Source organism: Mustela nivalis (assembly GCF_964662115.1).
Source record: "Mustela nivalis genome assembly, chromosome: 1".
Lineage (NCBI taxonomy): Eukaryota > Metazoa > Chordata > Mammalia > Carnivora > Mustelidae > Mustela > Mustela nivalis.
The window spans coordinates 155417212-155429695 of NC_139020.1; the positions used below are offsets into that span (position 1 = coordinate 155417212).

General features: G+C 40.7%; 1 protein-coding gene across 7 annotated transcripts in view; it reads left to right on the top strand.

Moving 5' to 3' along the window:
* Window positions 1-12484, top strand: part of WDR48 (WD repeat domain 48) — a 54340-nt gene that overhangs the window by 39261 nt on the left and 2595 nt on the right. For all 7 annotated transcript variants that reach the window (XM_082746278.1, XM_082746280.1, XM_082746281.1 and 4 more), the window contains 7 exons: window positions 1589-1696; window positions 2240-2336; window positions 4708-4803; window positions 7072-7177; window positions 8143-8230; window positions 10793-10869; window positions 12192-12384. In XM_082746278.1, coding sequence (XP_082602404.1) covers window positions 1589-1696; window positions 2240-2336; window positions 4708-4803; window positions 7072-7177; window positions 8143-8230; window positions 10793-10869; window positions 12192-12384 — 765 coding nt within the window. The remainder of the gene's footprint in view (window positions 1-1588; window positions 1697-2239; window positions 2337-4707; window positions 4804-7071; window positions 7178-8142; window positions 8231-10792; window positions 10870-12191; window positions 12385-12484) is intronic.

The following is a 12484-nucleotide window of genomic DNA, read 5'->3' on the forward strand; positions in this document are numbered from 1 at the left end:
TGGACATGACATTAAACAGAAGTAGGGAGTCGGGAGTATTTAGGAATATAGGCTCAGAGTGAGAGAGTTGCATTCTAATCTTGGTTCTGCTAGCTACTAGCCAAATGATCTCTGGAACATGCTGAACCTCTCTATACCTCTATCTTTATTCCTATAATGTGGGTGGCACCTATTTCTTGGTGAGGTTAAGGAGATGTTCGAGAAGTAGTTATCATAGTGCCTGGAGCATAATAGTTAAGAGGATGTTACACTGATGCAGGTGAGAGATCAGATATTTATCTGGACTAGGATGGAAAAAAACAATCATGAGGAAGGTATTGAGACCTGTGGATAAGGGGGAGCTTGAATAAAAGGGTGTATAAACAAAGAAGCAGAGTGAGTCCCAGGTTCCTGGGTCAGATAGTTTGGTAAGTGGAAGTTATGGGCTGGGGGAGGTGATGTAAGAGGGAAAATGGATTGTTGGGAAAGGGAGAACACGATGAACAAGACAGTGAGTTTGAATTTATGTGAATGTCTAGATAGATAGGTCCTCACACACCAGTAAAAGAGCTGGGCCGGAGAGACAGGCTCAGCGGTCAGCAGCTGGTAGATTATAACTGAAGCAATGGGAACATCAGAGTTTCCAAGGGATATATCAGTACTGAAGAGAGAAGAAACCAGCCATCACCCTTTAGGGAACTGTTAGAAAAGAGAAAACCACAGAGGTATATAATAAAAAGGGGTTGGAAAACCAAGAGCCAATGAATGGCAGGTCAAGAACTAAGCAAGCATTTCCTGAAAGGGCTTGTGCTAGCTGACCTACAGAGAGTTTATGTCCAGTTTGGAATGTAATGTGCCTGGGATTTAACCAGTAGGAAGGATGGTGTTGGGGCAGAGGGGTGGGCGGACAGCAGTCTTGAGGGAGTCCTTAGAGCCCTGATAGAGTGGATTGTGGAGTGATTGGGAGGTAGTGGAGCAATCGTGGATGAAATTTGACTTTGGGGAGGTGGGCAGGAAGAGGATAGAGGGATGGGAGGGTCAGCAAAGGTTTGTTTTGGTGTTCTCAGGTATTTTTGAGATGGGAGTAATGGGAGTGTGTTTGCTGCTTACAGGGAGAAGCTGGGAGAGACATGAGAGGGTAGATTCCCCAAGAAGTGAGGGGATCTGGAGCACAGCAACAAGGGGCACTTTTTCCCTCACAGTGGGAAGAATAGTAGTACCGAGTTAAGGGGATTTTGTCAAGGCTTCTCTAATTTGGAGGAGTGGAGGTTTGTCCTGTGCTGAGGCACAGTGAGGGAGGTGACAAGGCCAAACAGGAGGAGGGTAAGATTTAACTGGGGTGTCGTGGGGAACTGATTTTGGAAACAGAAGAAACCCCAGGTGGCAGCAGTGATGAGGCTGCAGACCATACGTTTATGGTGGGAATATTGGCAAGGATTTGAGAGGCCAGCATGCCCTGTGTATTATCCATGTGGATGTGGATGTTGTCCAGGATGTTTTAGACTCTATTTTTTTTAGACAGGTGTGAAAATGTGTAAAATTTGGAATACCTAAGTCAGAATCGTTCATCACTTAATATTGATAATTATTATACTTTTTTGCTGTGTAGGCATGTAAAGTTGAAGACCTGGGCAAAGTGGATTTTGAAGATGAAATTAAGAAAAGATTTAAGATGGTATATGTGCCAAATTGGTTCTCAGTAGACTTAAAAACAGGGGTAAGTTAGCAGCTGATATTTGTACAATTGGGAATAGTTGAAAGTTTCTGATACAGCTAAAAAGAAGGTTTATTAGTTACAGAGTTGTATGTGTTTAAGTGTGAAGACAGTAAATTTCTCATGTTAATACTTACAAAATGCTGGGGCGCCTGGGTGGCTCAGTGGGTTAAAGCCTCTGCCTTCAGCTCGGGTCATGATCTCAGGGTCCTGGGATCGAGCCCCACATCGGGCTTTCTGCTCAGCGGGGAGCCTGCTTCCTCCTCTCTCTCTCTGCCTGCCTCTCTGCCTACTTGTGATCTCTCTCTGTCAAATAAATAAATAAATAAAATCTTTAAAAAAAAATACTTATAAAATGCAGTTTAAAAATGCCTTTTGGTATCTCAGTAAATTAAATTGTAGTTGGAGTGAATCACATAAAACATTTTCATTCTAAATCTGTGGCTTAGCTCCTTAGTCAAATAGTACAGATAAATAGGGCCTTAGAGGCTTATTTGGAAAATGTATTGGAATGGAATGCCACTTACAGTTTTTTTTTTTTTACAGATGTTGACTATTACTTTGGATGAGAGTGATTGTTTTGCTGCTTGGGTTTCTGCAAAAGATGCTGGCTTCAGCAGCCCTGATGGGTCAGATCCAAAATGTGAGTTTAAGTGTTCTTTCTTCCTTTCCTCCTTTCAAAAGAGAAGGTGGATCTGTGCTGAGTTGGGTTTTCTTTTTGTTGTTTCGATTTGTTTTTTGCTATCTGCTCTTTTATTTTTTTAACAATATTTGACGTTTTTAAAAATCATATTCTCTCTTGAAAATGGAAAATACTGTTCCATTTTAAATGTTTTGTGGGGTCTTGATTTTTCTCACAATCTGTGGTTTAGCTTTAACAATTAAACACTCAACACACTCTCTACCCTTAAACCTTTCTGGAAATCTGATAGGGTAGGAAAAATGAAGCTGGGAAACAATTCTGTTGTTTTCCTTTTTTTTTTTTTTTTTTTTAATTGAGATATAATTGACATAACATTAGGTTCAGTTTCACATGTACAACATGATTCAGTATTTGTATATACTACAAAATGACCACAAGTCCAGTTACTACTCATCATCACAGTACAAAATCACACACTTTTCCCCTTGTAATGAGAACTTTAGAGATCTACTCTTAACCACTTTGAAATACGTGTTACAGTATTATTAACTGTAGTCACCATGTTGTACACTGTACCCCTGTGACTTTATTCATGTTATAACTAGATGTTTGTACCTTTTGACTCTGTCCACTTCCCTACCCCCTGCCTCCGGCAATCACCAATCTATTCTCTGTATCTATGAGTTTTGGTTTTGGTTTTTGGGTTTTTTTTTTTAAGATTCGACATTTAAGTGAAATCGTATGCTATTTGTCTTCCTCTCTCTAACTTATTCCACATAGCCTTCAGTGTCCACATAAGTTATTGCAAATAGCAGGATTTTGTTCTTTTTTATGGATGAATAACATTCCATTGTACGTACATATCACGTTTTTTCTTTATACATTCATCCATTGGTGAACATTGGTTGTTTCCGTATCTTGGCTATTGTAAATGCAGCTGCAGTGAACATGGGAGGTCCATATATCTTTTCAAGTTAGTGTTTTCATTTCTTTGGATAAATACCCAGAAATGGAATTGCTAGGTAATATGGCAGTTCTATTTTTAAGCTTTTTGAGGAACTCTTGTACTTTTTTCCACAGTGGCTGCACCAATTTACATTTTCACCACCAGTGCACAAGGGTTCCCTTTTCTCCACATTTTCTTGAACGCTTGTTATATTTATCTTTTTGATAATAGCTGTTCTAGCATGTGAGGTGTAGCTTGTGGTTTTGATTTGCATTTACCTGATAGTGACATGAGCATTTTTTCATATACTTTTTGGCCATCTGTATGTCTTCTTTGGAAAAATGTCTATTCAGATATTCTACCCATTTTTTAATAATATTATATTTATTTATTTTTTTTTAAATTTATATATTAGAGAGAATGAGCAGTGGGGAGGGGCAAAGAGAGAAGAGAGAGAAGCAAACTCCTTGCTGAGCAGGAAGTGTGATGCAGGGCTCCATCCCACAACCTGAGCTGAAGGCAGATGCTTAACCGACTGAGCCACCCACGCACCCCTGGAAGATTTTATTTTTAAATAATGTCTGCATTCAACATGGGGCTCAAACTCAAAATTCTAAAATGAAGTCGCATGTTCCACTGACTGAGCGAGCTAGGCGCCCCTTTCTGCCCGTTTTTTCATTGTATTGCTTGTTTTTTTGCTGTTGAGTTGTCTTATGAAGTCCTTATATATTTAGGATATTAACCCCTTATCAGATACATGATTTGCAAATATTTTCTCCTATTCCATAAGTTGTCTTTTCATTTTGTTGATGTTTCTTTTGCTGTGCAGGAGCTTTTTATTTTGATGTAGTCCTACTAACTGACTTTTGCTTTAGGTGTCAGATCCAAACAGTCACCAAGCTCAAAGAATTTATTTGCCTATATTTTCTTCTAGAAGTTTAATGGTTTCAGGTCTGACATTCAAGTGTTTAATCTATTTTGAGTTAATTTTTGTGTATTGTGAGAAGAGACTCAGGAGAGTCAATTATTTTTTGTTGATTATATCTTTGATTGGCATTCTTCTACGAATGTAGCATGTAGACATACCTGATATATATAAATATAATTTTAATGACTCTATATGGAAATAGTTTCTTTAAGAGTGTAATTTCCTGTTTTTATTTGTTCATTTTTAATGAATGTCTATATCTGAACAACCAGATAGAATGTCTATTTGCTCCATGTTACTACTTCTTAAAACATTCTAAGATAAATTTTAATAGATGCAAAATCTTTCAAGTCTTGCTTTTAAACACCATTGGCATTGGGTTTAGAATTTAATATCAGAATATGTGGAAATATAATTTTTATTCCTTTCCCTCTGTTTTTAGGCTAAAACTAATAAATGTTTTTCATTTCTTTTCATCTTAATTAACTCTTTTGCAGTGAACTTAGGAGGACTTTTACTCCAGGCACTGCTAGAATATTGGCCTAGAACACATGTGAATCCAATGGATGAAGAAGAAAATGAAGTAAACCATGGTTAGTGTTTTTGTATCAGGATAATTGATTTAAAATTACTCAGAAGTTTAGGATACTTGGAGTGTTTGTTATTCCAGGAATGTTTAAGAAACTTTAAAAAGCATTTGTTAAGTCATAACATAATAAATAACTCGGGATGTGCCCAGTTTATCCCTCTCCTTTCCACATATCAAAGAGCAGTCTTAACTGAGATTCCAAGAGCACTTTCACTCAGTGATGCTGCTCAGGAGGGGTTAAAAAATCCCTACATATTCAAATGACCTTTGCCCTTAATAGCAAGCAGCTTGGCAGCCTTCTTCCAAAGGTATTTCTGAGAGTAGCTATGGGCCTGGGGGACTTAACCTCCAGAAACAGCTAATGAGCTGCATCGAAAGCCGTTTCAGTCCTTATCTTGTCATGGCTCACATTGGCCTGAAACAGACATTACTGAGTCTGATGATCTACCTGATCTTGTCTCTAAACATTTCAGAAGATCAAATTCCAACTCAGAAGTGTCAGGATAAGTGAACAAGTATGTGTAAGAATTAATGTCACAGAGGACATTGTAAAGCTGTGTGTGCCACAGGCAGTGGCAGCAACTTGCTCTGGGCTGCAGAGAACATGTTTTGAATTTACAAATTTGGTTCAGTTTGATTGAAAAAAGGGAAGAAAAAGAACTTAAACTTTCACAGCTCATATGTTACAGTATGTTACAGCCAGTCAAAGAGTCTTTGAGTCACACCTACCAAAGACTTACTCTGCTGAATATGAATGAATCTCTGAGTTCTCTGAAGATTCTGCTGAAGATGGCCCACTTGTGGTGGTCAGCAATGATGAGGACCTCCTAGTAGAGATTCATTCTGGCCAACCAACTCATCCAAAATGATTTCTGGAGTTAAAATCTCTTGTGCAAGGATGGCATGCTTCCCTTCAAGCCATTCTTCTGTTGTCCCTGTCAGAGAGGGCACTGACCCCACCCATGGTGACTTTTCTTTTATGTCACCCGGCCCATTCCCCTCCCCATCAGATGTACAGTGGGCCCGGAGCCAGAGAAACTCAATGGAAAAGTCTTTCCACAGAAGCTTGAAAAAGCTAAGTTTTAGTGTGGGCTCTGCTGTTTATCAGCTGTGTCGCTGTGGGCATGTCGTTTCCAGTTCTTGGCTCATCCCTCTCCATCTGCAACATGACAGACAGGGTGCCTTTAGACGCCCACTAAATAGACAGTAAAGGTAAAAAACCAGAAGTACAGTCAGCACCCCTGGCATCAAGGGTTTGGTTTTGGGAGTAAGGAAAAGTTAGAGGAAACCCCAGATCATCCTTAAAATCAAACTGCCACAGTAAAGGCAGAGCCCCCCTCCCCCGCACCGCCGCCCCGCTCCACCTCTCAGACAGAAGCCTCCGTTTTGTGCCTGTGTGGTTATCTTCTGTACCAGCACCACAACCAGTGGACTCTCAAGAGTCGTGTACATTCTACTTGGTGAGGAGCTCAGGTGTTCGGGCGTCTGTAGGAGTTGCAGGCAGGGGTGCACAGAGATAATTGGGCATGGACTGCATCCTTTAGGGACTGACATTGTGATAGGGCAGAGAGCTCCTCAGAATAGACAGAACATGGTAAGGTCAGAGGGAAGATTGGTTGTTTCTCCAAGATAGGATCTGAAAGTGCTGTAGGCTCAGAGGGTGAGGTTGCTTCCAGATTCACCAGGGATACCTTTAGGAACAAGGTGGCACTGGAGTGGGGCTTCACCGTACTTGGTCAAAAGATTACAGAGAAAGCAGAATGAAATGAAGTCTACAGAGAATAATAAAAAAGAGGTGTCGACTTCACTGAGGATTTTATTTTTCACCAGTACCTCTGCCATTAAGCATAAATTTTTTTTCTCGCCCAAGAAATGTTTCTGAGCTTGGTGTTCCACACATGCACACACATGCACACACGCGCACACACACACACACACAAAAGCATATTGCTAGTTATAAACAGGCTGTCCTACCCTTTCCTGTGGCTGAAGTAGAGTTCTCCTTGTTTCAAGTCTCAAATATTAATCTTCTCTCTTAAAATTCTCTAAAATTATAGTCATTTCCCATAAAGTACATTACAAGTTGCTTTACTTCTTATTCTTTGTAGAAATTTAACTTTGATTTTTTTTCACCTTTATCTGACCCTGCTGACTCATCAGACTTTTAGCTTTGAAAACTTGGCAATGTTTGAAGCTTGTAGAAACAAAATGTTTACAATCTGTGTTTTTAGCACTAGTTCTGGATACTGATGTCATCTGCATCTTTTCCTAGTAAATGGGGAGCAGGAGAACCGAGTACAGAAGGGAAATGGATATTTTCAAGTGCCCCCCCACACTCCTGTGATCTTCGGTGAAGCTGGAGGACGCACACTGTTCAGGTATGAGTGTGGAGGGCTGGAGACCTGCCTAAGAAATCATCCCCTTTGCTAAGAAGTACTGATTCAAACGTCATAACTTGTTCTAGGAGTATAAGGGGTTCAGAAGCTTTTCCACCTCCATGAGATAGTTAAGTGTCTGATGCTATTAGACCACGTTCTAATTAAGAACTGAGCCTCTTGTGTTAAAATGAGGTCGATACTTTGCTTTAAGGCAGCTTCTGTGGTGGTTTCTACAGAAAGCTGTCACTTTCTCTCACTTAGCTGACATGACTGTTGGGGTCAGGAAATCCCCAGAAGTCCCTGCTCATAGAATAGCATCAGAGAAGGTAACTTCCCTCAGGCTGGGCAGTCAGTACAAGATGGGCTGGGCTGCTCCTGAGAACTGTTGTGCTCAGTGGTGCGCGACTTGAGGAACGAGGTAGTTCTTCATGAGGCCATGCTGGGAAGCTGGACTGGCTTCACCTCAAGTGGCCAGCCAGGCCCTGCTGGAATCACAGGGGAGAGCTCAGTAGAGTCTTCTGTAGGGCCAAAAGTAAGAAAAACGCAGGCCAGAATTCTCTTTCCCTAAGCTCAGAATTCTCTTGCTTTCCGGTGGTTTCCTGAGAGTGTGATGACCAAAACAGTCCTGATCCCCATGATGTGTGGAGGCCTGTGCCATGCACTGCAGCCCTGGCAGGGGATGTTTCTTGAGTATTTTGCCTACAGCCAGCATTCCTATCATCACCCGAGGACTCAGAGAAGCAGCTCTAGTATATGCATGGCCTCAAGGATGCGGGGGCCTGAGTGTTAGCACCTGCCGCCCCGCTTAGCCGAGTGAGCCATACTGCCTGGCTGCACTCCATCGCCTCAGCTGTCAAGTGGGGCTCATCCCGAATGGACGCTAGGGTCCCTCCCACTAATGTTTGTTGACTGTGGTTTGTCATTTGTGCTGCTGTGTCACTGACTACCTGACGGGTTATGTTTAGGCTGCTCTGCCGAGACTCCGGGGGTGAGACTGAGTCGATGCTTCTTAATGAGACAGTGCCACAATGGGTAATTGACATCACTGTGGATGTAAGTGTCCTCCACTCCTGTTTTGCCCTTTTGTTCTGTCCAAACACAAAGGAGATTAAGAGCAGCTTTAGACTGTATAGTCATAACGTTAGTAAAAACTAGGCTGCCAAGGGGAACCCTCCTCAGCTTCCCTGCAGTCCCAAAGTTGCAGAAGAAGTACTGGTAATTAGTTATGTACTGTTTATATCCTAGTTGGATTCAGTTATAACTGTAATATGTGCTTATTAAAGAAAATAAATGAATCGGGGCGCCTGGGTGGCTCAGTGGGTTAAGGCCTCTGCCTTCAGCTCGGGTCATGATCCCAGGGTCTTGAGATCGAGCCCCACATCGGACTCTCTGCTCAGCAGGGAGCCTGCTTCCTCCTCTCTCTGACTGCCTCTCTGCCTACCTGTAATCTCTGTCAAATAAATAAAATCTTTAAAAACAAACAAAAACACTAAAAAAAAAAAAGGAAAAAGAAAAAGAAAATAAATGAATCGAATGAAATGCCCATCTCTTTCCCAGTCATTCCTCTCTTCCGCTCACTCCTGTCCTTCTCCCTAGAGGAGATAAGTAGTCATAGTTCAGGCCATAACCTTCAGGACCTTTTTCTGTGCATACACAAGCAGATACTACTGAGGTGTGTGTGCATGCACCTATGTGTGTGTACAAACACACAAATACACGCAGTTCATTATTTTGCACAAAATCTGTTATACATACTGTTCTGCAACTTGGTTTGGTTTGGTTTTTCACTTAAAAATGTATCTTGGACATCTTTTCATGTCTGTACATGTAGGTCATTCATTCCTCTTTAATGACTACATAATATGTCTTTGTATAAATGTATCATAATTTATTTAAATGGTCCCCTATTGATGGACATTAAGGTTGTTTCCAGTGTTTTCTGTTACGAGCAATGCTTCAGTAAACATCCTTGTACATGTATCTTTGTGTACTTTTTAGGATAAATTCCTAGAAGTGGAATTGCTGGATCAAAGGGTATGCACGTTTTCAATTTTGATAGATAACTGCCAAATTGCCCCCCACAAAAGCTCTAGCAGCGTACACTCTCACCAACACTATGAGTGCCTGTTTACCACACTCACCGACACTGGTTACTTTTCAGTCTTTGCTAAAAGATGGCAAATATCTCATTGTTTTAATGTGGAGTGTTGTTTTTTCACATGTAGTGAGGTTAGGCATCTTTTCATACTGGCCATTTGTATTTCTTCTGTGAGTGTACTCATTTTTCTGTTGGGTGATTTGTTTTTTACTGATTTGTAGGATTTTGTCCTATTAAATATTAACCCTTCTACTATTATATGTGTCTCTCAACCAAAGTTTTACTTTGTTCGTGGCTGGTGTCTTTTGCCTGGCAAAAAGTTTGAATTTTTGTAATCAGATTGATCTTTTATGGCTCTGAGTTTCATGTCTTGCTTTGGTATTTCCTGTCCAAAGTAGCAAAAATGTATTTCTCCTCTGGTACGTCTGTGATCATTGTGTATGTCTAGATCTGTAACCTATTAGAATTTATTCTGTTTTGTGTGAAGTAGGATGCTAACTTTCTCCAGATGGTTAGCCGCTGTGCCAAAACAATTTTTTGGAGTGCTCTATCCTTTTCCTACTAATTTGAAATGCTATCTTTATCGTATACTAAATTTCTGTATACACATGGATCTGTTTCTACACTCTCTTATGTGCTGTTGACCTGTTTTATATATTCCTAAAGCCATATGAAAAGAGATTTAACCTCTATAGAACTTTCAGAAAATTTTTTTTCTGTCCCAGATATACCTCCAAGAACCTAAAGCTAGTGTGACACCTGATGGATATTCTGTGCTCTTCTCTAAGTCCAAGATTCCCATAAACCACTGCTTCCTTTGAGTGTGAAAGTCACCTGGGATACATTGCTGACTTTAGGCCTGTGGCTTATTCCTGAGAGGAGACATCCAGACAGGATATGACATGGAGGCTCAGAGGGGATTAATACCCAGAGAAAAGATGACCAGTTAAATTTATTCTTTATCTAAGTATGTGGTTTGCTTCATGATAGTCATCTTGATGGTTGGCTGAAGTTTCTACTCTTGCTTAAAACCTCAGACCTGAGGTCAGAGGGAGAGAAAATGGGAGGACCTAAGTGACCTTTTCATTTGGATGGTGGGTCTCACCAGGCCAGAGTGTACAGTAGAATGTTGTGGGTTTCTCTCAAGACACTGAACTTTTTGTTTGGGCCCTTAGGTATCAGCCCTAGTATTTAAGTGTGGAATTGAGATTTTTATTTTGAGAGCTTTAAGAGTTAAAGCTTATTTCCCTTTAATACCTTGAATTATTATTCAGCATCATAATGACACTGACCTATCATTTGTCTCACATATCTTTTATTACAAAACTAAACATGATACTTTCCTGATACATTTTCACTAAGGCTGACAAGGATAATTTGATATCTTACTCTACATTTCATAGAAAGTCAGTTTTAATTGTAAAATAACTTGCAAATCATGTTTTTCTGTTGACATCATTTTCATTCATTGGCTGATCAAAATGATCATACCTTTCTTTTTACTTTCAATATTTCAGAAGAATATGCCCAAATTCAACAAAATTCCTTTCTACCTCCAACCTCATGCATCTTCGGGAGCAAAAACCCTAAAAAAGTAAGTAAATGCAGTGTTACATAATGCCTTGATCTCATTAATGGCCAGCACTCTCTTCTTCTTTATGATTGCTTTCATAGTAAAGGATAACTAAAGCAGGTTTTGTGATTCTGAAAGCTTATACAGTTGAGCGTTTACCAAATACCTCCGGTGGTAGGCCACAGATGTTCAAAAGTATAAGACTTGGTTTTTTTTCTCTTGCCATAGCATAGTTTAGGACACAATGTGTATATAAAAATTACGTTTATGGATACTTAGGGAATCATGGGATTAGGGGAAAGAAATGAATTGTGGGCTGGAGCTTCCAGAAAGTCTTCTTGAAGGACATGGAATTTGAGCTGGACATGTAAGAAATGGATAGAATTTCAAAAGAGAGGTATTCCACGTCCAGGAAATGGTTTGAGGATTTGGAAGTAGGAGCATACACAGGATCCTGAAAATTAGCAAGGACCGGCGTAGCTGCAGCAGAGACTCCAGAACTGGGAAAGGAAATTTAAGGTCTTGTGGACGTGTATCTGAGCAAGTAAAATCTGTTAGGGGCATTTCTAGACATATACAAACGAGATCAGGGGCATGAACCCCCGTTATCCCCTCAAACAGCTTCAGGGTCATCAACACATGCCTAAGCATTTTCCTTCACCTCTGCCTCTCCCTCCGACCCACCTACACACACATACACACCCCACATCATTTTAAAGCAAGTCCTAGATAGCACTTCAACCAGATTTAGTGACTGAAGGTCAAGATGGCTTTCAGACTTTGAGCCCAAGCTACTTGGGTAGGCCATTTTGAACTGACGTCAGTGATACAAGAGAAGTAGGTTTTGGGGTGAGGAAATTGATGAATCTGATTGGGGACATGTAGAGTTTGAGGTGCCCATGGGACATCCTTCTGGAGATACCCAGCCAGCTGTTGGGCTTGTGGCCTAGAGTTTAGGCAGGAGGTCTTGGCTCTAGGGCCAGGAGCCACAGGAGAAATGAGCACCTGGGAAATGGGAGCCTGGTAAACATGGTGGGCTGCCTTCCCTCCCTGGAACATTTAGTTTGCCCATCCTCTAGGATCGTCTTTAAGGGAATAAAACCCAGCAGGCTATTAAGTTTTAAGAACATGCATTTAATTTCACTTACATGTAATCTGTGTCTTTGGGGGAACACAATGGAAATGTGTTGGCAATTCTAAAACTGGATTAAGGCAATGACCTAAACATTCTTCTTGATTTGCTTCCGTGCTATGTTTTGTCTTTATCCAATGGAACACCAAAAAATATTAAGAGATAACATCCAGTGATTCCTGATGGCACAATCTGCCCTTGCTTCTTACAGAGACAGACTCTCTGCTAGTGACATGCTCCAGGTCCGGAAAGTAATGGAACACGTTTATGAGAAAATCATCAACTTGGATAATGAGTCGCAAACCACTAGCTCTTCTAATAATGAAAAACCAGGAGAACAGGAAAAAGAAGAGGATATTGCTATTTTGGCAGAGGAGAAAATTGAACTTTTGTGCCAGGACCAGGTAAGTGCACTTGGGGACCATAGCTCCATTTTTTCGTGTCGATGCTCAGCAAGTTACATGTGGTGTCATTATGGTTCCCACGTCTGTTACCTGTGGGTGT